The following is a 26,348-nucleotide window of genomic DNA, read 5'->3' as shown; positions in this document are numbered from 1 at the left end:
AGTTTCCTTGGTAACCTCTGTACACAAAGCAGCTGTGCTTATAACAACGCATTCAAATAGCTCGAAATATTTTTTTTTTTACCTCTCTTATAAAAAATGAACCATGGTTTTACTACAAATAAAACAAAATGGTTATTGTAGTTAACCATGGTAACCACAAATTAACCATGGTTTTTCTATACTATAGTTTAAGGAATTTGTAGTAAAATTATTGTACAAATAGTAGCCTATCAATCCGACAAAAAAAATAAAAAAATAAAAATAAAAAAAATAATTAACACTTTTAGCCATGGTTAATTTTCGTATGTGTTCACGATAGTTTGCAATGCAAGCTAGTTGCAATGTGTTATTTTGCTAACTTTTTATAGTCTACATAAAACTAGTGAATAATACAAATTTACAAAATAATCTCAGTGGGATATGTTTTATACAACTTAGTGTAACATTTAACAGAAAACTGCGTGCACGTGACATCACATTGTGGAGGGGCAATTTACTTCTTTCTAAGTCCATTTCGTCTGAGGCCGTTTTGTCCGATACCTTTTTGTCTGAGGCTGTTTAGTTCGATGCTGACGTCACTTTTCCTGAGACCTGAAGCCTTTCAGTCTGAGGCGCGATGCCGTTTTGTCCGATGACTGAAGCCTTTTAGTCTGAGGATGACGGCTTTTCCTTGTATGACCGAGGTGTGAGGAAGTCTTAATATGAACACCGTAGCACGGTCAAAACTATCTCCTTACCTTAGCCCGATTCACAACGGTAAGCTTGTAATAATGCGTTCTAATCCGAGTGGTACTGGTGGGTTTCCGCGGTAAATTCGAGCATGCAGCCGTTTGTCCTTGCATCACGTGTACATATTAAAGGAGGAGTCCCAGCTAGTAGGCTATGGTGGAATATGCTGCAGGCGGCAGATAATTTTTAGCCTTTTCTCACAGTTTCTTCAATAATTAAACTTAACTTTTTGATGGCGGATTGTATGGTATGACAAATTAACACTAGAGAATAGACTGTACAAAAATTTAAATCTACAGGTAACGCTAATAAACACTAAATACATGCTGTTACGCAAAGCTGATGTTGTGAACATTAATTTGAAAACAAAGTATAACAATAATAATATTCTATACAGTTTGATGTGATATGAGCCAAGTGATGTTAGATTTAATCACCATTGGCAGCGCAAGTTATTGTAATGCGTTTTTATTCTCAGTTGGCCAGAACAGAAGTGGCAGACATGTTACTTACTTGTTCAGATGTCATTTTCCAGTGAAAGTAATTATATTGATCATACTTCCAAGACTGCAATCTGAGATTCTGAAGTACAGTATCCACATCCATGCGGTGACTGACAGCAAACATTAGATTCGCTGAGGAGCCATGCCGAGGTATAACTCACGTAAAGATAATTCCACATCCTTGCTGATTAAAACATTTTCTTTAAAAAAAAAAAAAAAAGGTCTTTCTGTATCTTCACATAAATATAATAATAAAAAAAAAAATTTTGCTTATAAATGCAGCAATTAAACAAATATATGAATATTTAGTCTGAATACAGAGGTCCTTGTGAAAGGTCATCAATGGAGAAATTTGCTTTTTGGTACCAGAATGGTGTAGTTACAGTATCTACCAGCAGGGGGTCACTGTCTCATACAATCTTGCCAAACCTTGACCTCCTGGTATGCATGTGGAGCAGAATGCTGTATGGCAACTCTCTCCTCCCTCCTCCGAGAAGTCTTTCTTTTTTAATGAGCCCACTGCTGTCTTGAATCTATAACAGCAATTAGCCACCCCACAGTTTTAGTTGAATGGAGCCTAAAGCACAGAATGTTCTTACAATTCTTGTTACATTTAGCCACTACAGCCTCACATTAGCTAGTTTGGCTGTTGCTTTTATACATGCCTGCATGATGAAGTGTGTCTCTGTGTGTGTTTTATACCATGAAACTGATATTTGCAACAGTTAGGTCATGTTGACTGTCCTCATTACAGGGCTGCTCATCAGAATAGAGACTGTTATTTTTTTTAATTCCCTTGAGATCCCATTTAATCAGTATAAGGACTAAAAACAGCTGTAGAGGACCAAAACACTTCCTGATGCTCCTTCCCTGATATGTGACTCTTGCTGCAGCTTAAACACATCTCATTTCCATTCACAACATGTCTCTGAACCATTTTCACTGAGAAGATTAACAATTAACAGTCTTGAATTACATTATTGTACCTTCAGAATCCTATAGCAAATGTCTGAAGAAGCACTGCAGAGTTGAGAATCGTAACATTACGTGACAAATCATTTTTACAAGCTTTTTTATGGTCTCTCAGTATTAACATCTCTATCACAGCACAGTGAACACTATCTCTGCTTAGTTTGTCTCATTCACAGTTCTGGAATCATCTGAAAATAATCTACTTACGTGAGAGGCATAATCCTAAAGTAGTCAGCACTGATCTGAAGTCAGCTCAGGACCAACAAGGCTAATATGGAGCAAAGTGTCCGGATCAAAAATCTTATATAATAAGAGCAGTGGATCTAACAACATCTGGACCTCTAACAAAATTTGCATGAGACTTCAGTTTTAAGAATCAATAGGTGCAGCAAACATCAGTCAAAACAGGAGCATGTAAGACATTTCTCATCCCGGTTATCTGCAACAAAAAGGACCATAAACAAAACATTACAAGATGAACATTTTTATCCTCATCACTCTCTATGCACAAACAAACATTAACACGGTATGTTTGTTATCATTTTATTCCATTTAAATCACATACAGGATTGTTTCCCAGTATGCAGATCAATGATTTACCGCAATTTTAAAAGAAAAAAACATTTAACAGTTTTCTAAAAAGCAAACAGAAAAACAAAAAAGGACAAAAAGTAGTCACTTTTAATGTAAAGTACATAATCCCTCAGAAAAGCTGCTGCAGTAATTCTGCAGCCTCTTACAGTTCATGTGCAGAAAAAAAGCAGTAAAACGTTGTTTTTGTTTTCTGTTTTTTACTGTAGGAGGCCAGTTGAGCTCTAAAGCAGAGGTTACACTGTTTACCAAAGCAGCAGGTTGATTCAGGAGACACTGTCAGACATTCATTTTCGGGATAGAGTGGTATGCCAAAAGAAGCAGAGAGAGCCTCTCCATATTAATGCAGAACATGATGCATTAGCCTGCGAACAAGAAAAATCTCACATAAACATTCATCCAAACATCCGCCTTCTCTATGCAGTACTGTAACAGTGTACCAGACCACTGGCAAGCATTTTGACACTGAAAAACACATCATAAAGACCCTCCCTAAGGTCGCATATCAACACAAGGTACATTTAAGCACATCAGACATTATGATTGGTGGTTATTTAGTGATTTGTCAACAAGCTGAAGTCATAATGTGCTTTAAATTCTGAAATTTGGAAGGCATAACAGCAGAGCCAGAGGCAAACTTTGAGGTTCAATGGACAAGCTCTCTGAACACACACAGGCATGCTTGCACACACACACCCCTACCTCTCAAATGTTTTCTGAGAGAGCAGATAGATACCAGAGAGCTACATAAGAAATAAAAGGGAAGGAAGCAACACTAATGTGCCTGCTTAACTTTCAATAGACTTTGAAAATCTACAGTAGCTGACAGAACTGGGATAGTGTCTCTCTCACATTGACATGCCTCTCAAACTTCACTGCTTCCCTGTTGAGGCTCTGAGTGTGAGGTTTATCACATTGTGTCAAGAACCACTTTACTGTAAACAAGGAGGTGAAAACCCTTTTAAGAAGCCATCTTTCTGTTTTTTTTTTTTTTTATATTTGGGGCAAAGCAAGATAATTGACGGGTTTCCATAGTAATGATGAATGCAAAGGATACTGACTCGGCCACATGTAAGACTGATGAAGCTAAAGATTTTATGGGGCTACAGACGGGCATCACATCTTAAAGGGATATTTCACCCAAAAATGAAAATGTTGTCATCACTTATGTTGTTCCAAACCTGTATTGTTTTCTTTCTGATGTGGAACACAATAATATGTTTTGAATATATATATATATATATATATATATATATATATATATATATATATATGTTCTGCAGTTGTACAGGTTTGGAAAGACATAATGATGAGTAAATGATGAATTTTCTTTTTTGGGTGAACTATCTTGTTAATGCCACATAATTAACTCGTTCTTGAGTCTCTTATCTTCACACAGGAAAAACAAGGTGTGTCCTTTTCAACTTTATGAAAAACCTGAACTAAAATGTACCAATCACCATCTAAAATTGGGCCTTCCCTCTACAGAAGTGACTTTACTCTCAGTTCTAAATTAACCAACAGTAACATAACCAAACTGTTCAGAATGTGACAAGGTTTTGTAACTTCAACTACAAGACTGAGACATTTTAACTTTTCTGATGCTGGCAGCAGATTTCAATGGCATTTGAAATGCTACATTTGTAAGAGGATGTAGAGGAACAAAAAGTTCTGTTGAACTAATATTGCTCTACAGACTCAAGACTGCCTGCAAAGGGTCTCTCTGCCATTCACATGAAAACACATACACATGGTATTCTGTATGTGGCTCTATATGTGTGCACTTCATGATGGACAACAGGAAGACAGAGACCAACACTGGAAACTTCAGCAAGGCTGGTTGATGAACAACATGGAATGGCCTGAATACATTGCCAAGTTTTAGCTGATCAGGAAACTACAACTGTTTCTCCATCTTTTATTATTCACTAAATTGTGTCTGAGCAGATGAAAAATATAATAACTGATGAGAGAAAGGAATACTGAGAACAAATATATTTGGAAGTTTCTGTTGTGTGGCCTTCTCTCTTCTCGGTTGTTTTTCAAATTATGACTCCTCTCCTAACTTCGCCCTTTCAACGCCCATACTCTTCTCCGTGGTAACTACTATCATTGTTGTTGTAGTTACTGTTATTCACTGGAGAAAGAGATGGTGAGGATGAGAGTAAAGATGGAGCGAGAGAGGCATAGTCTTGGAGCTCCTCCCCCTCCGAGACATTGTCTGTTTCCATAGAAGCAGAAGGTCTGTTTGTGTTTATAGCAGATGAGAAAAGAGGTGAAAACTCCTGGGAAAGCAGGGATGTGTGAAATCTCTCCTGTTCTATGACGGGTGTTAGGTCTATGTCTGTAGAGGTGCCCTGAGCTGTGTCGGTATGAAGCCCCAGTGCGTTGGTAAGGATATAGGAGTGCGAACCTGCAGCTCCAGCCAAAGTCTCAGGGACCCTAGAGGAGGGACCAGGGAGAGAGCTCAAATGAGTACGGCTTTGTGCGTCCGCTCCTGTCTGGGAGCCACGGTGAATATGGTGGCTGACAATGATGTTGTTGCCAAAGCTGCCCATGGAAGCCATTGTGGTGCTCTGCTCACGCTGGACAACCGCAGTCATGCCTCCCTCAGCTATTAACCTTCGGATACGAGAAACGTACTCTGCCTGACCTGAGAGAGAAAGAGTAAATAAGAACTACTGAGTTCTTCAAGAAATACCAGCGTCCAACTTGCTTTCTGGGATCAATAAACTTTAGTAGGGAGGAACAAAGTAATAACTATGGATGGTCTTTTGGAGAAAAAGTGAAATTGAGAGATTACAAAACATGAGTTGCAGGGTGCGTTGACAATGAAATGTTGGTGTTAATGGAATATTTATGTCTTGCCAGTGTCAGTGGAGATTTACACACATAAAATGGCTTTCAAACAGCTGTTGCAGTACAGGTTTACAGCCTGGACACATGTTGTATGGACCTAATTTAACAGGAAGGTGCAGTAAAGCACCACAATGGACTCTAAATTATTCATCTACTGTGTCTGCAAACTCAATTCTTTGATCCTCATCTAGTGTTTAGGCACTTTGGATCAAGTACAGTTAGTGTATGAGAGTGTGTTTCAGATGTTTGCATCAGCATCAACAATCCTTTCAAGCTTTGGTTTCCTTCTTCATGGTTTAATTTCTGCACTGATAGTTACAATTCTTGCATTCGTTTTCTAAATTTTGAGCGGATTGAGCACTCAAGTGACAAGTGACTTTTGCTATGCTACAATGTACTAATGTACAATCTAAGGGTGCTTTCACAATGGGCATGTTTACTGCAGTCAGAATCATAATGAGGTCTGATATCTCTATCCTATCGAACCCCAGTGGTTTCATAAATGTCTGCAGCACACATTATAGAGAGCACAACGTGGGTTAATATGTTTATCTATTTTGTGATATGTGCAGCAAATTGAACGACACTTGCGTCTATGTGCGTTGCATGAAGGCGGCTTTCTGCTGCTCACAAATAGCCTCTTTTGAGGAGACATCTGATTGCAAGCCATTCATTTGCCGCTCTGATTGCATTCACTCTGCATGAAAAAAAGAAAAAAAACTGCACGCTCTCTCGTATCCAAGGTAAATCACCACTACTGTCATGATACCTTACATGTATTTCGTTGAACCGATGATGTTGTCATCAGCTAAAACATGTTACTTTACATCCTGAACAAGAGCGGACCAGAGTTCAAATTGTTTTCTAAATTCATGAAAATGGCTCCATAGTTCTATTGAACTGCCAGTGTGAAAGCACCCCAAATTGTTAGTTACCAAGGTAAACACAAATGTGCTAGTTAGGATGGCTTTAGCTTTGGTTTTAAATGTCCTTTCTTTGTCCTAACCATCCTAACCATAAACCAACCCTACAGTCAGAAGTCAATAATACTGTATTATGATTTGAATGTTGTTCAAGTTTCTAACCGTGGCCCTAAATCTAATCCTGGCTGGTTGATAACAGTTCCAGGACCAAAATCAATATCAAATAGCTACTTGGTTTATCTGTGTGAAGTTAAGTTATGTGTTGGTTACCTGTGCTGTCTGTGCTGGTTTCAGTGAGATCTGACCCTTCATCTTCCTGAGGTCGACTGTGGGGGGGCGTCTCTGGTACCACCTCAGACCCAGAATCCTCTGGGAGAGTCTCTAAATCCAGAGAGTCTGTGGCTGATAAAGAATAATCATTTCAGAATTTTAAATTGCTTTTGAAATCCGCCATTTGCTTTTTTTCCCCCAACATAAAAAGGAAACAAATAGGATGAAGAAAAACAAACAATGAAATGATAAAAACTTACATAGGTTAGTGGCAAAATGTGAGTAAATAATATTCATGCTTTTTGTATTCACATTTTTAGGAAGAGTGGTACTATGACTAAACTAATATAGTATTGTGCTTTCTTAATCTCTGAATGCTTGCATATGTTTGCTTTTGTACTCATTCTTCATTCTTACACTGCCACAAAATGAAGTGCCAGTGCAATATTTTACGTATTTTTTTATTACTGCTTTTCGTATTCCTTGCTTATGTTTTACATTTTCCCATCTGACTGAAAATCCATAAACAATCCAAATGTAGTTATCAGATGAATGAGTTGTGAAATAGATATTTCACATTAGAAGCACACAACAAAACATTGTCAGTCATGAATTGAGAGGAATTCTCTTTATCTCAGTATTTTCTGATACCTGCAGCAAAACCCCTACATCAGCTATAGCATATAAGATAAGTAAAAATGAGCAACCGTGCCATGTGTTTATCATTAAAGCGGTTACATTAATGGACTTGTTATGACAAATACCTTCTGCTGTTTACGCTTACCTCAGCTGGCAAGCTGATCTTCATGTTTTAAAGTGTCTTTAGTATGATTGAATAGTCTCTCTTTTATCAAACTGCATTCACGATTCAGGGACACTAATTTCCAATATGAATGCTCATTGTGCTGCCTGTAAAATGCCTCCCATTGTGCAGACCACGCTCATGCTTGCCTCAAGTGAATTTATCCCTCCCTGGACAACAGCTCTCCAGAAATACAGAATCTGCACATCATCACCTCTGCCATCTGCACCCAACACAACCAAATTTTCTTGGACAACTGGTGACAAAGGCCAGTGGGAGGCCACTAATGCCAGTCTGTCCTCATTTGCCACAACCACATGGTTTTAATAACACATTGCACAAATGCAAAATAGAAAGCAGAACACAAAATTTTCATTATAACAGTATATTTCATCTGAAATAAAATAAAATAAAATAAAATAAAATAAATATTTTTAAATAAATAACATTTAATTAAACAAATTCAACATTTTACTGTTTCAATACTACAGTTCAAAAGTTTGGGTTCAGACTTTTTTTTTAAGAACTAATACTTTTATTTAATAAGGATGTAATAAATTGATCAGTAAAAACATTTATAATGTTACAAAAGATTTCTATTTTAAATAAATGCAGTTCTTTTGAACTTTGTATTCATCAAAGAATCCAGACAAAAATGTATCACGTTTCCACAAAAAATAAAGCAACAACTGTTTTTTTATAATAATCACCACATCAGAACATTACAATGATTTCTGAAGGATCATGTGACAGTGAAGACTGGAGTAATGATGCTGAACATTCAGCTTGGCCATTTTAAAATATATTAAAATAGAAAGGTTATTTTAATTAGTTTTTGCAGCATTTTTGATCAAATTAATTCAGTCTAGGTGAGCATATGAGATATAAAATATCTTACAAACCCCAAACTTCTTTTAAAGATATTATAAGTTTAGTCAGGATTACTGTATTCTATTGACAGCCTTAGGTTAATGGAATATTTCGCTTCAGGTTTATAATATCTAACATTACCCTAGTGACGGGTAGAAAAAAAGATACAGTGTCAGTTTAACAGAAAGGATTTTTTTTTTCTTACTGTGTAGCATTTTACACATAGTAATAATATTGTTATTTCTTACAGTAAAATGACCCTTTATACATAGACAGTACATGGACATTCGCTTGAAAGAAAGAACATTAAGGCTAAAGAACATAAGATCTGGCCCAACTATTCACAATGATGTCATTCAGGGGACTCACAGATCTGCCAGAGCCCCGAATGATCTTTGTGACTGAGCCAATGGCACCCTGTGTGCAGCACTATTATCACATCAGCATTTTTGTTCATACACAGCTAATGACCAAGCCAATATCAGCCCACATGAGAGAATGAAATGGCTCCGTGTGGAGCATTTCCTCATGGGGTTTGTGCTGACTGAACAATGAAAAAGTAATCTCTCTGCATTGACTGCACCCACAGGCTTCTGTAAGGAATAAATTTTGCTGTGGAGCGAAGAGTCTTTGAGCTATATATTAATTATTTATCTAATACATAACATCTGTTATGCCTCCAAAATAGTGAGTGTGTGGGTGTGGGTGTTTGTTGAATGAGTACGAGATGGAAAGAAAGAATCATCCATGTCTTAAAGAAGTAATCAGAACATTCTCATACAGCTTTCCTTTTGGCCAGTTTGCAACACGAACACCACTTCAATCCTCACACAAACAAGCTTTCAGTATCGGACAAAAAGCCCATCAATGTCAAAATGGAAATGTGAGGATTTGCTCTTCTGTGACCACAGTGCTTTATGTGAATGTTTTGACAGACTGTACAGGAAATTCCCTTAGGGATAGTTTACCCAAAAATGAAAATTACCCCATGGTTTACTCACCCTTAAGCCATCCTAGGTGTAGATGACTTTCTTCTTTCAGACGAATACAATCGGAGATATATTAAATAATGTCCTGGCTCTTCCAAGCTTTATAATGGAGCCCATTTTGAAGCCCAAAAAAGTGCATCCATCCATCATAAAAAATAACCACATGGCTCCGGGGGTTAATAAAGGACTTCTGAAGTGAAGTGAAAAATATCCATATTTAAAACTTTATTTAAAAATGTAAATAACTGGCTTCCGGCAGACGGCCGTACGCACATTAACTTATGCCAAAAGAGTAACTCCTGACGTGCTTTGACGCCTCTCACTGTTCAAACAAATAGGGCTGGGCAACAAACTCAAGCTCCTCTTCTCTTATATTGAAATCCTCCAATATATTTCTCTTTAAAAATTCTCATAATGTCCGGTGTTTTGTTTTGCTCTCTCCTCTGTGCTTCAGCATTCGTCAATACGTCATGCATTGGGTCAGAGTTCAGACTTTCGCCTATAAATCGATGCATACGGCCATCTGTTGGAAGCTATTTTAGATTTTAAAGTTGCTTCAGAAGGCCTTTATTAACCCCCTGGAGCAGTGTGGTTATCTTTTATGATGGATGGATGCACTTTTTTGAGATCTCATCCTCTAGTGAATGCCATTATAAATCTTGAAAAAACCAGGACATTATTTAATATAACTCTGATTGTATTCATCTGAAAGAAGAAAGTCATATACACCTAGGAGGTGAGTGAATCATGGGGTAATTTTCATTTTTGGGCTAACTAACCATTTAAAAGGTACATGAGACACTGGATAAGACATCAACAATACTAGCTATTCAAACGAGCTGTTTTCCTATTGTAAACAGATATGTATATACATGCATGCATAATTTGTGTGTTTAAGAAAAGGGTTAAAGGATGCTGGGAGAAAGAAAGGAGAAGAGATTATGAAAACTCCCATGACCTTTGGCTGGTATTCTGCCTATGACAGCTGAAGCTGATTCCTCTGGAAAGGAGAGTTAAGGTGTCTAAGCGTCATGAAGTGAGATAATGAGATTGGTTACCGTCTGTCTGTCTAATCTCTGACCACTGAAGAATGATGAGGTGTTTGGTGGTAAGAAAGTTTTTAATGCCAAATCAAACCTGAATAAAACAAAACTATGGCTTCGAAAAACACTTTAATTTAGTAGGATAATCCTAATAACAACTTTAACATGACTTTCAAAATTGCGTCGTTAATGTCAGTTCCAGGTAAAACATGACTACAAGATTCACACAGGTCTAGAGATTTAACCTGCTAAATATCTCTCGGGCATCGGCAACGCACTGGTCTCAGATTGCATCTTTGATATTTCAAACACAGCGATCGTCACTTATGAGAACGAGCACCAATTTGCCTCTGAATTAGGGCTTTTGTCAGCTATGTCCTTTAACTGTTGGCGAGTGGAAAAACAAAATTGTGTAGTTTGTGAGTGGCATAAGACAGAATCCTCCCATTACAATGATCTGAGAGGACGAAGCCCAAAATAGAGCGCCATACTTGCACTCTAGACATCTGAAGAAACACGCTCCGGTCATTCACATGCTTTAATTATGCACAACACAACCCAGCAGACGAAAACGATTTCATTAGCTTTAATGCAAACTACAACAATGATTTAGAGGTACACTCAGTAAGTGTTAATTTGATTCACCAGTCCTGATACATCACAATGGTCTTGATTTTTATACATACATTCATGACCATGTTTATGGGCAGTTTGTTTGTCCTTTGTTTTAGGCTTTTTTTAAATAAATATATTATTCTACATCTAAGAATATACATATCAATGAACTGGACCTTGTCCTCGTTTTGTGGTGTGTGAACAGCGAACCGATGCAGTTTGTTTCATTGCTTTAAAAGGGACTGCTTGTTTGGACAATTAATTTGTCCACTCTGACTTTGTTTGGATTGGTTTACTAGTTTTATTCAGATACTTTTATATAGTTTGTCTTGAGCATAGGAGTAAATTTAGAAAGGTTATTGTTACTAATAGTAGTAGTAGTAGTAGTAGTAGTAGTAGTAGTAGTAAAGTGGGTCAAATTGCAAGACAGCTTTCGGTGATCACAGGTCACATGATCTCAATATGGCAGCCTCCATGTGTGATAAGCCTTTTCTAAGCCACTGATAATGACTGGGGTCTTCATTTAGTAAAAGTGTACATAATTATTTTTTATAACATTTTTTGTCAAAATAGCTATTCATACTTTTGTGTAAAACTTTTTAATGAGGAAAAAAGTTACTGAGTGCACCTTTTATGAAAAATACAATAATATGAATAATATAATTAAAATAGTGTGATGGCCAGATATATAATTATATCACAATCAGGGCTGCAACTAATGATTATTTTGAAAGTTGTTTAATCTGTTGATTATTTCTTCAATTGGTTGATTAATCAAATGAAAATTCCAGAAATTATTACTTTTTATTTAAAAAAAATATATATTTTTAATCCATTATTTTAAAAAAAATGTTATTCACATCCTGTCCAATGATGTCCTCCAAACAATGTGCAATAAAGTTTATGAAAAAGTTTAGTGAATGTATTTATGTAGACACTATGCTATACATTATGCAAAAGGGTTAACATATAAACATTTCATTCTAAACCAGAAAAACAACAACTAATTGCTTACCATTTTAAAGCAAAAGTTCAAATGACTAAATTAAAAATGATAACAAAAAAAAAAAGCATAAAATGTATGAGGAGCACACACATTCACTCATCTGAACATTGTAATTATATAACATTACTGTTACTGCTATTATAGAAATATGATTAATTGTATTACATGTAGAATTTTAAACCTGCACTTAATTTCTAAAAATAAATATTTTAGCAAAATGTATATTTTAGTCCCAATTATTGCACTCCTGTTCTGCTGCACTCTGTTTGATGTGCATACACACACACCGGTGCTCGTTCATTCATGTCTGTGAAGTTTGTTGTCAGAATATGCAAAATGGAAATACTCACAGGAATTTATAACATTTACAGATAAGGATATAACCGTAAAATGTAAAAGTCATGCGCTGAAGAAAGTGTTGGGAAAAGTTACATTTAAATTAAATGTGTTACAATATTGAATAACTCCTTAAAAAAGTAACTAATTATAATAATAACTAATACTTAGTTACTTTTTATGGAAAGTAAGGTGTTACTTTACTTTTGCATTACTGTTTCTCACTGTTTTAATAACAAAACAAACAAAAAGTTATTTTTTGGCAAATGTAAAGGTCCTTTCACACCAAATGCAAATTCACGTCTGTACAATAGAGGGCGCAGGTCAAACAAACCTTTCAGCTGTGTTGCCATTCTGGATTGCAGAAGAAAGAATTAGGACACAAGAGAAGAAAGTTCAACACTCTTACTTCAGCAATAAAAAAATAAAAAATAAAAATGAAGCACAAATGTGGTTTAACCAAAGTTAGTTTTCCATATTTATATGGTTGAATTGGCTCATTAAAAGGTCAGCAGCAAAGACATTGGTTAATAAAGTGAGATTAAATACATAAAGTATATTTGTGTTAACATATAATTATTGCATATTTGAGTAAGATTCTGCATCATTTTGCATTTTACTGTTTTTATTCATTTTTAGGAATACCAATTCTGTTTTTTGTAAGTGAGATGAGTAAATGCTTTCTCAAAGTTGGTCTAGAACTGCAATAACCATCATGGTCACACAGCGCACACAATGCCTCTACACTTACTCACAATTTCTTTCAACATGGGGACAAGAGAGGTGTCAGTCAATAAATGGGAAAACAAAGTAACTTGCGTTAATTATTTGAAAAAGTAAATAAGGATATTTTGATGTAAATTTAAAAGTAATGTGTTACTTTACTAGTTACTTGAAAAACGATATTGATTATGTAACTTCTAATGTTCTACCCCCAACACTGCTCAAATAGCACATGTATCTATCAAAGCACGGCAGGGCAAGCCACGGTACATGCTTGTGCTTTTGCTTGAAGAACTTATACATATAAAAGCATTCTTATGTTTCAGACAACTTTGGTCATGCACCGTTCCTGCAGCAGCTCACTCTTTCCTCAGCTATTTCTACTCCTCCACTAAATCTATTGTAATTTTTTTTTTTTTAAAGATATCAATACTTTTATTCAGCAAGACATTAAATTGACTAAAAATGTCAAAAATATTAAGCAGCACAACTGTTTTCAACATTGATAATAAGAAATGTTTCTTGAGCATCAGCACCATATTATAATGCATATTTAAAACACAGGCTTTGTGATGCTCTCTGAAGGATCATGATTCATGTGACACTAAAGACTGGAGTAATGGCTGTTGAAAATTCAGCTTTACCATCACAGTAATAAATTACATTGAAAATAAATTAAAATAGATTTTTTTTTAAAAAAATCAAATAAATGCAGCCTTTGTGAGACTTTATATTAAAAACATTGAAGAAAAAAAACTCCAAACTTTTGATCAGAAATATATGAAACCATTTCCATTTCATCTATATTTGCCTCCCATATCACTTATTTTCACTCTGCTAGCTGCTGTGCCTTTTTATGATACACGTACTAGGACACCAAAGATATCAACAGCTTTAGCTTGTCAGTACAAAAGGAGAGGTGCAGCAAACTGATCTGTTATTAATCAGTTAACTCAATCTACTCAGGGAAATGAAGACAAAAGAGAAGGATCGCATCTCTATAATATAAATAAATATTCCCAGAACATGAACTAGACATCTTCTAAATAGACTTCTGGAGTTTCTTCATTTCTCTGTCTGAATGCTAACATGAGGTGTTTTATTCCAAAAAGCACATTTCGAACAAAGATTTGAAAATATAAACAACCCAAGGATTACATTTTACATTCAATGCAGTGTTCAAAACAGAAAGAGTGGAGGAGGGATTGAGAGAGAAAACGTCTGTGCATCTTTTTTTTTTTCCTTTGTATAACCCGAGTAAATATAACATGCTCTTTCCGCATATTCATAACATAAAACACACAAAGAGGATGCTAATGCTAACGCTAAACTTATTCACTGACTGCAGTTTAAAACGATACCACACTTAACCCTCGCCCACAGATCTCACTGCAGGGAGTGTGCACTGTTTGTGTGGGAAGATGGCTTTCCTTGAGGTGAGACACTCAGATGTGAACTTCTCTACCCTAAAACTTTGAGTCATCCAGTTCTTGGCACCTGTAGTACTTCAGAGACACACAAACACGCAGTTGCTGCTGGCGAAGATGCAGCACATCTGACCTCAGTCATACGCCAGAAAACAAATAGGCACAGCCATGAAACTATGCTACTATGTATAATGGGCAGGTTACATGCAAATCAATTTCAGTGAAAATAAAAAAGTTTACATTTAAGCACAACATTAGAAACAAGTCACCAGACCATCAGACCTCTGACCACAGTCCATTCACTGATATTCTGCCTGATATTGTAAACTAAACATTTTCTCAATCTAGCAAACTCTAACCTGGTCTAAAATATAGTTCAAGAATAAGGTCACACAGGTTTGTTTCAATCAGTCCGCACTGTTGTGTTTACAAGGAACAAGCTGATACAGTAGAGCTTCTGAGGATGAAGTACTGACTGGCTTTGCAAATTTGCCAGGTTACTGACATCAAATCTTTAAAAAAGATATTCTTTATTTTGAAAACAAGTTCAAAAGCAGAACTGCATATTCTGCTATTTTAGTCAAAAGTCTGGATACATAAGACTAAACAAAGGACATACAACCTTCGAAACTGTGAAAAGAGCTTTTGAAATGTCTCAGAGATAGAAAAGTTTGTTGCTTCAGAGGTCAAAGGTTTCCAATACTGGCTAAATCCACCAAACTTCACAATGCTTCTGTCTGTACATGTACTCTGGTAATTCATGGACATGGACCTGTTCCACTATTATATTTCTTTTCATGCACTGTTTTAAAACTAACAGGTTTCAGCTTTAAAATCAAACAAGAAAGGGGTGTTCGTTCTTCTGTTTCTATTCTATTTTTAATACTCAATTTTCTGTAGAAGTACATTCATTTGACTCTTGCTAAAGCCAGAGCCAATCAATTTAGAGGACGCTTCAGGCAGTGCCGGCTAGGGCCGCATGTGCTTGGTGTACTGATAGCTCATCCCTAGCCGTCCCTTCCCTCTTTTAATCCCTTTATCCAACTGAATTAAAATTGTCACTTTAAAACTCTTCCCACTATAACAACTTTCAAGCAAGAACTAATAAACTTCAAAACTCCTAACCTTACCTATAAGTTGTAATCTATGTAAGTTAAAGCTAAATGTCAACTTTATGATGTCCTATGCTAAAAAAGGAAAGAAAAAAAGAAGAAAAAATAAACTCTCACTCTTATCATTCTTACATTTTTCTTCTGACAGAGATTTAAAAAAAAACAATTTATGTATTTATGTATAAAGTTTATGCCTGTGCTTGATCACCCTAAATTACAGCAACACTCATGGCAAGTAAACCGAACTGTGCTGGAAACATTCCTCAGAGATTTTGGTCCATACTGACATGATAGCTTCACGCAGTTGCTGCAGATTTGTCGGCTGCACATCCTTGATGCGAATCTCCCATTCCACCCAGGGGTGTAGCCAATAATTTCAGAAGTGAGGGGGATTGAAATATCAATTTTCTTATCTCTTACTTTCAACTGGTTAAGAAATCAAACACACTGCTGAACAATAACCACTAATTTGTATTCATCTTAAGTTATTACTTCTATGAGTCAGTTTTGGACTTTCTGCACGAGAGTGCCCTCTGGCTTCGAGTATGAATGAAACATACTGTACATAAGAGCGTTTACGCATATGGTACTACAGTTCAATTGGTACTAAGGGGCCAAAATTGTGCCAAGAAAATATCCCCTGAACCGTTGATACAAGGCAAGATGGATCCATGTTTTCGTGTTGTTTACACCAAATTCTGACTCTACCATCTGAATGTCGCAGCAGAAACCAAGGCTCATTAGACCAGGAAATGTTTTTCCAATCTTCTATCGTCCAATTTTGGTGAGCCTGTGCGAATTGTAGAGAACTGTAGCTCTTTAGCTGACAGGAGTTGCAGCTAGCATGGTCTTCTGCTGCTGTAGCCCATCTCCTTCATGGTTCGACGTGTTGTGCCTTCAGAGATGCTCTTTTGCATACCTCGATTGTAATGAATGGTTATTTGAATTACTGTTGTCTTTCTATCAGCTCAAACCAGAAATACTCAGACCAACCCATCTGGTACCAACAACCATGCCACATTCAAAGTCACTTAAAGGTGGCGTAGAATGGAAAATTGAATTTACTTTGGCATAGTTAAATAACAAGAGTTCAGAACATGGAAATGACATACAGTGAGTCTCAAACACCATTGTTTCCTCTTTCTTATGTAAATCTCATTTGTTTAAAAGACCTCCGAAGAACAGGCGAATCTCAAAATAACACCGACTGTTACGTAACAGTCTGGATCATTAATATGTACGCCTCCAATATTTGCATATGCCAGCTCATGTTCAAGGCATTAGACAAGGGCAGAACATCTGGATGTGCACAGCAGAATCATCAGACTAGGTAAACAAGCAAGGACAATAGTGAAAAAATGGCAGATCAAGCAATAATAACTGACATGATCCATGATAACATGATATTTTTAGTGATATTTGTAAATTGTCTTTCTAAATGTTTCGTTAGCATGTTACTAATGTACTGTTAAATGTGGTTAAAGTTACCATCGTTTCTTACTGTATTCATGGAGACAAGACTGCCATTATTTTCATTTTTTAAACACTTGCAGTCTGTATAATTCATAAACAACTTAATTCTTTGTAAATCTCTCCAACAGTGTGTAATGTTAGCATTAGCCACGGAGCACACTATCAAACTCATTCAGAATCAAATGTAAACATCCAAATAAATACCATACTTACACGATTAGACATGCTGCATGATGAAAGCTTTGTAAAGATCCATTTTGCGGGTTATATTAGCTGTGTGAACTTTGTTTACGCGAGTTCGGGGGCAGGGAGCACGAGAATTTAAAGGGGCCATGCGCTGAATCAGCACATATTTAATGATGCCTCAAATTAGGCAGTTAAAAAAATGAATTTAAAAAATCTATGGGGTATTTTGAGCTGAAACTTCACAGACACATTCAGGGGACACCTTAGACTTATATTACATCTTTTGAAAACGTGTTCTACGGCACCTTTAAATCACATTTTCCCCACATTCTTTCCCACATTCTGATGCTCAGTGTGAACTTCAGCAGATTGTCTTGACCATGTCCATATGCCTAAACACATTGATTTGCTGCATCCATGTGATTGGCCGATTAGATATTTGCGTTAATGAGCAGTTGAACAAGTGTACCTAATAAAGTGGGTGTATATATTATTTTTCATAAATAATTTATATTATTTATCTTATGTTTATCTGTGCTTTCTTTGCACAATTCACCCTTCGCCAGGAGGTTTTGATTGACAGACGATCTGACCAATCATAATGCCAAATCCGCCATTTTGCCCTGATGTTTATTCATGTTTATTTCATGCTATAGCTAGTAGAAAGAGATTATCGGTTCACATGCCACTTGAACTGAGGCACTACAGTGATCTGTCAAGCCAAAATGGTATTTATTTTTTGAATTTCTTGAATTTTCTGTGTGAGAACAAGATGTGTGGCATGAGAGTGCCATGGCTTGTTAGACGTAGCAAAAGCAAATAGGGGTGGGGGGGGGGTGGTCTTTGAAAAGGGTCAATTGACTGTACTGTACAAAACTGAGCCTCATCTTATTAGAGCATTTCAAAGCCTTTGTTAGCTGTGCAAATGACAAATAAATGAAACTTGATTGGAAACTTCAGACAGATGGTCAGATTTACAACTACAATCTATAGATATGGGGAAAAAAGTGTGTGCAATATTTAACAGCACATAAATAATCATATACTATGATCTGACTCTTCTGAAACTGAGCTCCCACCAGGCATTATATCAGACATATCATTCCAGCAGCGGCTCCGACTGCTAACCATGTTTATAAATAAAACACATTTAAACAGCCCAACAGTCTAAAAATACAAATGTCAGCTGGGTTACTGCTTATTTCTGCAATTTATATCTGGGACCTCAAAATAGTTAAGCTTCATCGAGACATGCTTATTCATCTGTTTGGCGTGTTGCTAAAAGCGACACATGCGGAATAAGAGTAATAAGAGCAGAGAGCTAAAGTGGGCTGATGGGTACTGGAGGCTGGCTGAGGAGAGAATATGGCTGGTACCAGGAAAGAGAGATGCAATGTAGTGTTTTCTGGCATAAATACTCTCTCTGAAGCTAACCACCATTAAACATGAGAGCAATACTACACACACATTAACTTAAGAGATTCATCTGTTGGGCACCCAGTGAAGTGGCCTCTCCTGTTCCCTGTAATTACCATTAGCATAAGGACAAGATGCAGCACCCAATCTTCTCTCTTCACCTCTCAGGCTTCTCACTAAAGGCCACAGAATGACAAATAACACAAAACCAACCAAAAGCTAAGTTTACATGAAGCCCAATAATCCATAAATTCAAGTGAAACCTCAAATGGAATGAAAAATCATTATGTAAACACTTCAGTCGAAAACAAATGATATAACTGAGCTCGATCCCAATTAAGGAACCTAAATAATCAGTTAAATAGAAGAATAACTGGCATGCAAAATAGACAACTTTCACAGTCTGATCCAAAGTTTAGGATTGATTTTTGCATCACAGCAATAGACATAGTGGGGGTTATGAAGCATTGATTATGCAGCAGCTTGATTTTAGTATTATTTATTAGTATTAATATTTATTTTAGTATTAATATTTATTATTATTTATTAGAATTATAGTATTTCTTCATATTTTGAATTGTGTGCTTTATGTGCTTTTGAGAATTGTATTCATTTTTAATTTAGTTTAATTGAGTTTTATTTCAGTTAGTTGGATTTCAGTTTTTCATCTAATATTTATATTTTATTTTAATTAACAAACACTGTTTTACATCGTTTCATTTAACAATAACAACACTTGTGAAGGAGAGTTTAATATTCTAAAGGAGAGAATGAAAAAACTTGTGGAACAATGATTTCAAAAAAATCTTTGAGGTAATAAAAATTCTCTTATAGGAACACTGACACTGTTGCTATGGTAACACTGACACTAAATGCTGCTCTTTTGCATGCACAGAATATATGTGGTGCACATTTAAACATATATAGTATTGTCATGGGGTTGCCAAATTTGTGGTACATACAGTATAAAAATCGAAAATCGAATCTCCAGTCAGATTGATTTTATTCAAATTGGTGAGACTGTCTAAAGGATTAAAAGAATATTTTGTGGATACAGAATATTTTTGCAGTCAGGAGCAGAGAGGAGCAATCAATATGTCAGAGCAAAGAGAAGAAAAACTAACCAAGGACTGATTTGTCTTTTCATCTCAATGACAAACCTCACCTGAGCTCAGTAATGATGTCTGACCATCAGTAACCTGTGACCCCTGAGAAGTTCTGGGCTGCTGAGGGTTATCTGGAAGGTCATGGTCTGTTTGGGTCTCTGCATTCTGTAGCTGTAAAGTCTGTGTCTGCGTCCCCTGTGATGTAACAGTGGGGGCAGGATGTCGTGGCTGCAGACCAATCGCATTAATCAGGCCCATCTCTCTGTGTGAGCGCCAATCAGTCCTGCTGTTCCTACAAACAAGGAGGATGCGTGACGAGTCGACTACACAAAATCTTACAACATCATCACACAGTCTTTAGGCAAATTCCAATTTGATCTGATATGACAGAGTTAAATTCTGCACAGCGCTGAAGGAGCTTTAGATAGAACAGGATATGTGTCTGTATAACTGCTTGCTAGGTAAAGCTCAATCTTTTCTGAGGTTATTTTCTTTCAAAGAAGTTTAAGTCAGGACATACTACAATAAAATTGATCTAAAATAACTTACAAATGAGAATACTACAAGCAGAAGTGATTCAGCTACAGTCTTATGCTGTTGTGGCCTTCCTCTCAGCCACCTAATCCAGTCATGAGTCTGAATCTGAACTGGCAATATAATGGCCAGGAAGGTTATGCTTCATACTCCATCACAATTTTAGATGAAGAACTGTTGCTGTAGAATGGACTAAGATGTCTCATTAAGTCCACTGTGGACAAGTGTTGCACCAGAGTGTCAGAGAATGAAAACCAACACCATGGGATCAGCAGAAACATACATCACTAGGCTTTTTTCTAAATAAGTGTCAGCAAAACATGCTGGAATCATGGCAGCTGTGAGAAGGCCTAATTAGCAGCAGTTGTGCCTTCTGCTATCATGCACGTCCACTACGTGACATGTTATATTGCCTGGACCTTGGACAGCAATTGGAGGGCTGCTCTGAAGAGAGGTGAATCCTCTGATATACAATATATATCATATCACATTCACAACAGAAAGGATTAAAAGCTAATAATGAAACAGCTCTTGGAAATATACTCAATTTGCCAAACCAATGAACAATATATATTATATATATTTTATGTTTATACTCACCCTGCCCTGTCGCCACCCCTGCTGCTGCTGGTTCCAACCCCTCCACCATTATTGATGGTGAACATTCTCTCAGAGTGTTCGGAAGTGCTGCTGCCATCTGAATGCACATCACTGCACGGTATATTTCCATGGTCACATACACAGGCAGACAAAGAAAGAGAAAGGGAGGTCCAGGTAAGGCTCATGGACAATGTCACATATAGATATAAACAAAATCAGACAAACATCCCATGAATCAGGGTACAGATTAAAAATACCCCCCCCCCCCCCCCGTCATTAACTCACTCTCATGTCGTTCCAAACCCATAAGACCTTTGTTCATCTTCAGAACACAAATTAAGATATTTTTGATGAAAACAGACAGCTTTCTGTCCTCTATAGACGGCAACACAACTACCACTTTCAAGGCCCAGAAAGGTAGTAAAGACATGTGACTACAGTTGTTCAACCTTAAATCTTATTAAGAGACAAGAATACTTTTTTTGTGCTCAAAAAACAAACAAACAAAAACAACTTTATTCAACAATTTATTTTCTTTTTTTTTTTGCAATTGGACTATTTTAACAATGTCTTTACCACCTTTCTGGGCCTTGAAAGTGGTAGTTGCTTTGCGATCTTTGGAGGGACAGAAAGCTTTCAGATTTCATAAAAAATATCTTAATTTGTGTTATGAACATGAACAAAAGACTTATGGGTTTGGCACGACATGAGGTTGAGTAATTTATGAAAGAATTTTAATTTTTGGGTGAACAAAAACTTTAATGATTCTGCTCTGACTTTGGGAAACCCACATTGTTCTTTGTCGGGTTTAAATACAGACAAAAACTTCAGCAAACACAGCATGAAAACAAGGAGCTGAGCTTAAACAACAGCAGACAGAAAGAGAAACCTCTCTCTTTCTCAGCTATGTCAGAGCTGTAGTTCGTTGACTGCTCATTTGCCTAGCTCAAAGAAACTCGCTATACTCCCCATGGACTCCCACAATGCATCTTTGCTCATTAGCATAGCACAGACAGTCCCGTAGTTGCCGCGGCTGACATCCACTTCATCCAACCATCCCGCGCACCTGTCTCCAACCAAGAGTTCCCAGAGATGTTGCCTCCCAGTGGGCCTGTCCAGCTCTCTTTCTTGCCCCCTTTTCCCTTCTACTATTCTCTCTGTCCGTTTGTTTCTTTCTCATTTCTTTAAGGAAGTCTAACTAAAAGAAAGCAAAACAACTCTCTGATTCCTGTTTTAAGAGTGTAGCAGGACAAAAAGGTGGAGAAAGTTGTGAGAAAGGGGGGGTTACAGAATAACCACTGCTTTGAGGTGATGGTGCTCTTTAATGAATAGAAGACAAGTTATGAAGGCATTCTTGAACATAATCAATATTTGCACACTTTAAAATTTTCTCTTTTTTCAACACATCACAATAAGTGGGTGTTCCCCAGCATGAGAGTAGCCTGATATCTGGAACTACTGGAGGCTAATTACCAGTTTCAGTCAGATCGATCCCTCTCCCTCCAATGTCCATCAAAAGCTGTTGTGTAAGAGCTTTATGGGTACTGACAGAGAGAAAGATGTGTGTGGTTGTTTTCAGAGAAAGGTGAAGACATATTCTGAATAGAGGTCTGCTACCTGTTCAGGCTAATGTTTCATGAGTATCTCTGGGTTCGGGTCGGTTAGTATGTTGTAGCTGAAAGAGCGCACATTTAATAGCACATTCAGTAGCTAACATTTTTGACTTTTCAGTCTGAGTTAAATCTCTTTTTTTGGCTCATTTTGCCTGTAAAAGAAAATGCTTAATAATTATGCACACCTGAATATAAGGCATTTTTCATTTCCAGCCTTCATGAACAATTATATATCACTTATAAATGATTAAATACAAAATTAATAGTAGTTATTAAGATTTATGTGGTTTGGAATTGGTAAAATGTGCTTGGAAAAAAATATGATCAGAAAATCAACTTGCCTAATAATTCTGCACACGGTGTATGTCTCTCAGAAAGCTTTGTCAAGAGTAGGCCTACCATCAATAAAATAGGCCTACTGCATCATGAAGATTTTCTACTATTTGACATATGTATTTAAATGTTTAAAACACTGTAGACTTTACTATACACTCATCTTTGTAACATGCTTGTCCCCTACACCCCGACTCGCTCGCTGTATACGTCCTCTGACTCTGGCCTTCTCGTTGTCCCTCGGCATCGCCTCTCTTCAATGGGGGGCAGATCATTCAGTGTTATCGCACCCAAACTCTGGAATTCTCTCCCCTGTGTTAATATTATCTCTGAATTTAAATCATTACTCAAAACTGACTTGTTTTCTGAATGTTATACCTCTGATTTGATGGATTGATTGCTCTGCTTAATTAACTAATAGTTCTCTGAATGTTATGTTATGTCTCTTAAGTCCTGTTTTGTATTTTATTGTGCTTGATTCTATTCTTCTGTATGTTTCCCTGTCCATATAGTGTACCTTTACTGTATCTTCAAACTATTATTTTTCATCGTCTACTCGTATTATCTCTGCCTTGTTTAATGTACATTGTAAAGCTCCCTTGAGTCCTGGAAAGGCGCTATTTAAATAAAAATTATTATTATTATTATTATTATTTGTACAATATGATAGCTAAATGAATGGGAGCAAACTATATGAATGAAATGAAGCACGATAGCAAGTCAAATAGTCAAAAACTAAACTAAATAGCATGTGCTATAATAATTGAAGATGTCTATACTATATACATATTTTTTTAAATTTGCTGCAGTCACTTAATTTTGCGCATCCTTCTGAAATAAAAAGTATGTACTTATGTACTCAAAAGTATGTACTTTTTCTTCACAAAAACAATACATACTTTTAGTGCATAGTATAAGTAGGTGAATTGGGATGCAGCATTACAAATATCAAGTGTTAAAAAGTTTGTGAATGTGTGAATTATATGGAAGGCAAATAACTTCTGACAGTTCTGATGTTTCTGGTCTCTGGCCTTCTAAAAACCAAAGATTTGAAAAAAAAATATTATTTGCATTTGTTAACTGCTGTGGACTTGGGCACTTTACAACTTCAGACAGAGGTTGTAGATGATATTAGCCAAAGAAATCATGCACATTTAAAAAAATCTATTGAAAAAGGAATGTTTTCTAAGCACCGCTGACATACTGTTTACAGCATGCTTGTGAAATCTGCTCAGAAAGACCAAAGACTAAGTGAGGATCAGTGAGGGGAGCTCTGGAAAGGAATGCCACCAAGAGGACTATTACAATTATATATTAATTACAGTCCAGGACAAAGACAGGAAACCTGGGCATGAAACAACAGCAGCATGTACGCAACATGAATTTAAATGACATGAATAGCCGTACTTCATGCCATGTCAGAGTTACCATAATTACGAGATTCCGACTAGTAAAAAGCATTCATATCTTCGTAGAACAGCAGCAGAAGTTATATTCTGTTATTTCACAATATTTTTCCATTTAACAATTCCTATAATTAACTATTGTTAACGTAATAATAATGCATGAATAATCTGGAAAAACAAAAAAGACATTTAAAAATATATATAATACAGTTTAACTTAGCTAGCATAAAGTTGAATATCTAATGTCTTGCTAAAACTATGTTTATTAATAAGGTATTAGCATAACATCTGTTACTCATTGTATTGCGGTTTTGTATACTGATTACTAAAATTACACAGACTTATTTCCGTTAATAGCGTTGCCATAGAAACGCATTATTCTGAGTCAGAGGATGTGAACATCTCCAAGTAGAATGTTCCAGGATATCATCTAATAATTATGGTAATTATGAAATGGCGTGACTGCAGCATAAAGCCTTTGTTGGAAAAAATAGATTGTGAAAACAGTTGTCCTAATTTTCTGATGGGAACGTGTGCATGGGAGTAGTCACGATCATGAATTTTGATCACTGTCAAACAAATAATTGTGATTAACGAATTTTCTGTTTTTCTCATGTCACTTACAGTGTAAGTCTAATACAGTATTATAAAATAAAAATATTTTTTACTTGGAAAATTAAAAAGCCCTTATGATTTTCTTGATTTCATATGATTATAAAAACTATAAACCATCGCTACCAGTCAATTATCAGCCTAATGCGAACATCGGCATCTTGTGAAGCGTGATGTAAGCCCTAGGGTTGCAAAGTATACCGGTACTATGGTAGTACTGTGATACTAAAGCTTCAAAATAATACCACTGTATTTTTTAACGGTAGTATCGTCAATATATAAGTGCAGCACGTACACTTTTAAAATGTTTATTTGAACATGCATGTCTGCAAAAACATCACAAGAGAGTCTTTTTGTGTGCTGCCGCCTTTCTGCTGTGCCCTGTGTAGTAAATGCTATATAGAATTATTATTTTATATGGTATTGAGTGTTTCCCGATGTTTCCCAACAGTTCATGTTCAATGAGACGTGTACGTTGTATTCGTGCTGCAGATTATTGGGAGACGGTCAGAAAAGATTTTAAAAATTAGCTGCTCAAACATCACTTTTCAACATTATAATATCTTTATATAACAATGTATTCGTCCATTGCACATTTGACCACTTCTGGAACAGGTGAAATGGTGAGGTATTTGTCAGGAGTTATAAAACAATGAAGCACACAAGACAGAAGTAGTGAACTTCATCCATCTTTATTCATTTACTTCTGTTCTCACACACGTTATGTCAGAACACTTTTCAAAATAGTAGTCAACAATACAATTCACTTATGAACCCAACATTTTCCCCTTGTTTAAATAACAGAATATTACATTAGATGTTCGGAAGCCTTGTTGGTTAAAGGACTATGTTACTTAGCATAGTCTTTTAACCAACTAGGCTTCCGAACATCACGTTTAGGTCTAATGGTATGAGTGTGTGAGCAGTGTTCTCAGCCGGAGTTTGTTGGTGTGCATGAAAATGCAGTGAGATGGGAAGCGTTCCATGTCTTTCCATCACTAAGAACGTACGTACCCACCCCAAGTCTTTTGGCACCCGTGAGAGGATCAGTAAACTTTCTGTGTCCCTTAGGAACATGCAAGGTGCTCCGTACCCTCACTTTATCCCCTTCCTGGAAACAAGGAGTGTGAGCACCCTGCTTAGCATCAGTGTACTTTATCATTTAGTGTTGCAGCCGCGTAACCCTTCAACGAACAGTCATGTCAGTTGGTTGGTCCACAGAAGCAGATGGCAAAAAAGACAGCTTTTGCCAGCCAAAGAGGAGCTGAAAGAATGAAGTACCAGTTGCAGCATATGGTT

At 36.5% G+C, this 26,348-nt stretch overlaps 1 protein-coding gene across 4 annotated transcripts in view; it reads right to left on the bottom strand.

The window, feature by feature from the left end:
- Positions 1-2,497: 2,497 nt before the first annotated feature.
- ambra1a (autophagy/beclin-1 regulator 1a) overlaps positions 2,498-26,348 on the bottom strand; it is a 98,168-nt gene continuing 74,317 nt past the window's right edge. For 2 of the 4 annotated variants that reach the window (XM_067402206.1, XM_067402207.1), the window contains 4 exons: positions 21,086-21,196; positions 20,011-20,243; positions 6,848-6,979; positions 2,777-5,448 (listed from right to left, as the gene is read on the bottom strand). In XM_067402206.1, coding sequence (XP_067258307.1) covers positions 4,871-5,448; positions 6,848-6,979; positions 20,011-20,243; positions 21,086-21,196 — 1,054 coding nt within the window. In that variant the 3' untranslated portion in view covers positions 2,777-4,870. Of the gene's footprint in view, positions 2,644-2,776; positions 5,449-6,847; positions 6,980-20,010; positions 20,244-21,085; positions 21,197-26,348 lie in introns of those variants that run through there. The other 2 variants (XR_010896519.1, XM_067402208.1) reach the window with 2 other exon arrangements.

This window comes from Chanodichthys erythropterus, chromosome 11, assembly GCF_024489055.1.
Source record: "Chanodichthys erythropterus isolate Z2021 chromosome 11, ASM2448905v1, whole genome shotgun sequence".
Lineage (NCBI taxonomy): Eukaryota > Metazoa > Chordata > Actinopteri > Cypriniformes > Xenocyprididae > Chanodichthys > Chanodichthys erythropterus.
This window is presented reverse-complemented; position numbering and strand designations above follow the sequence as displayed.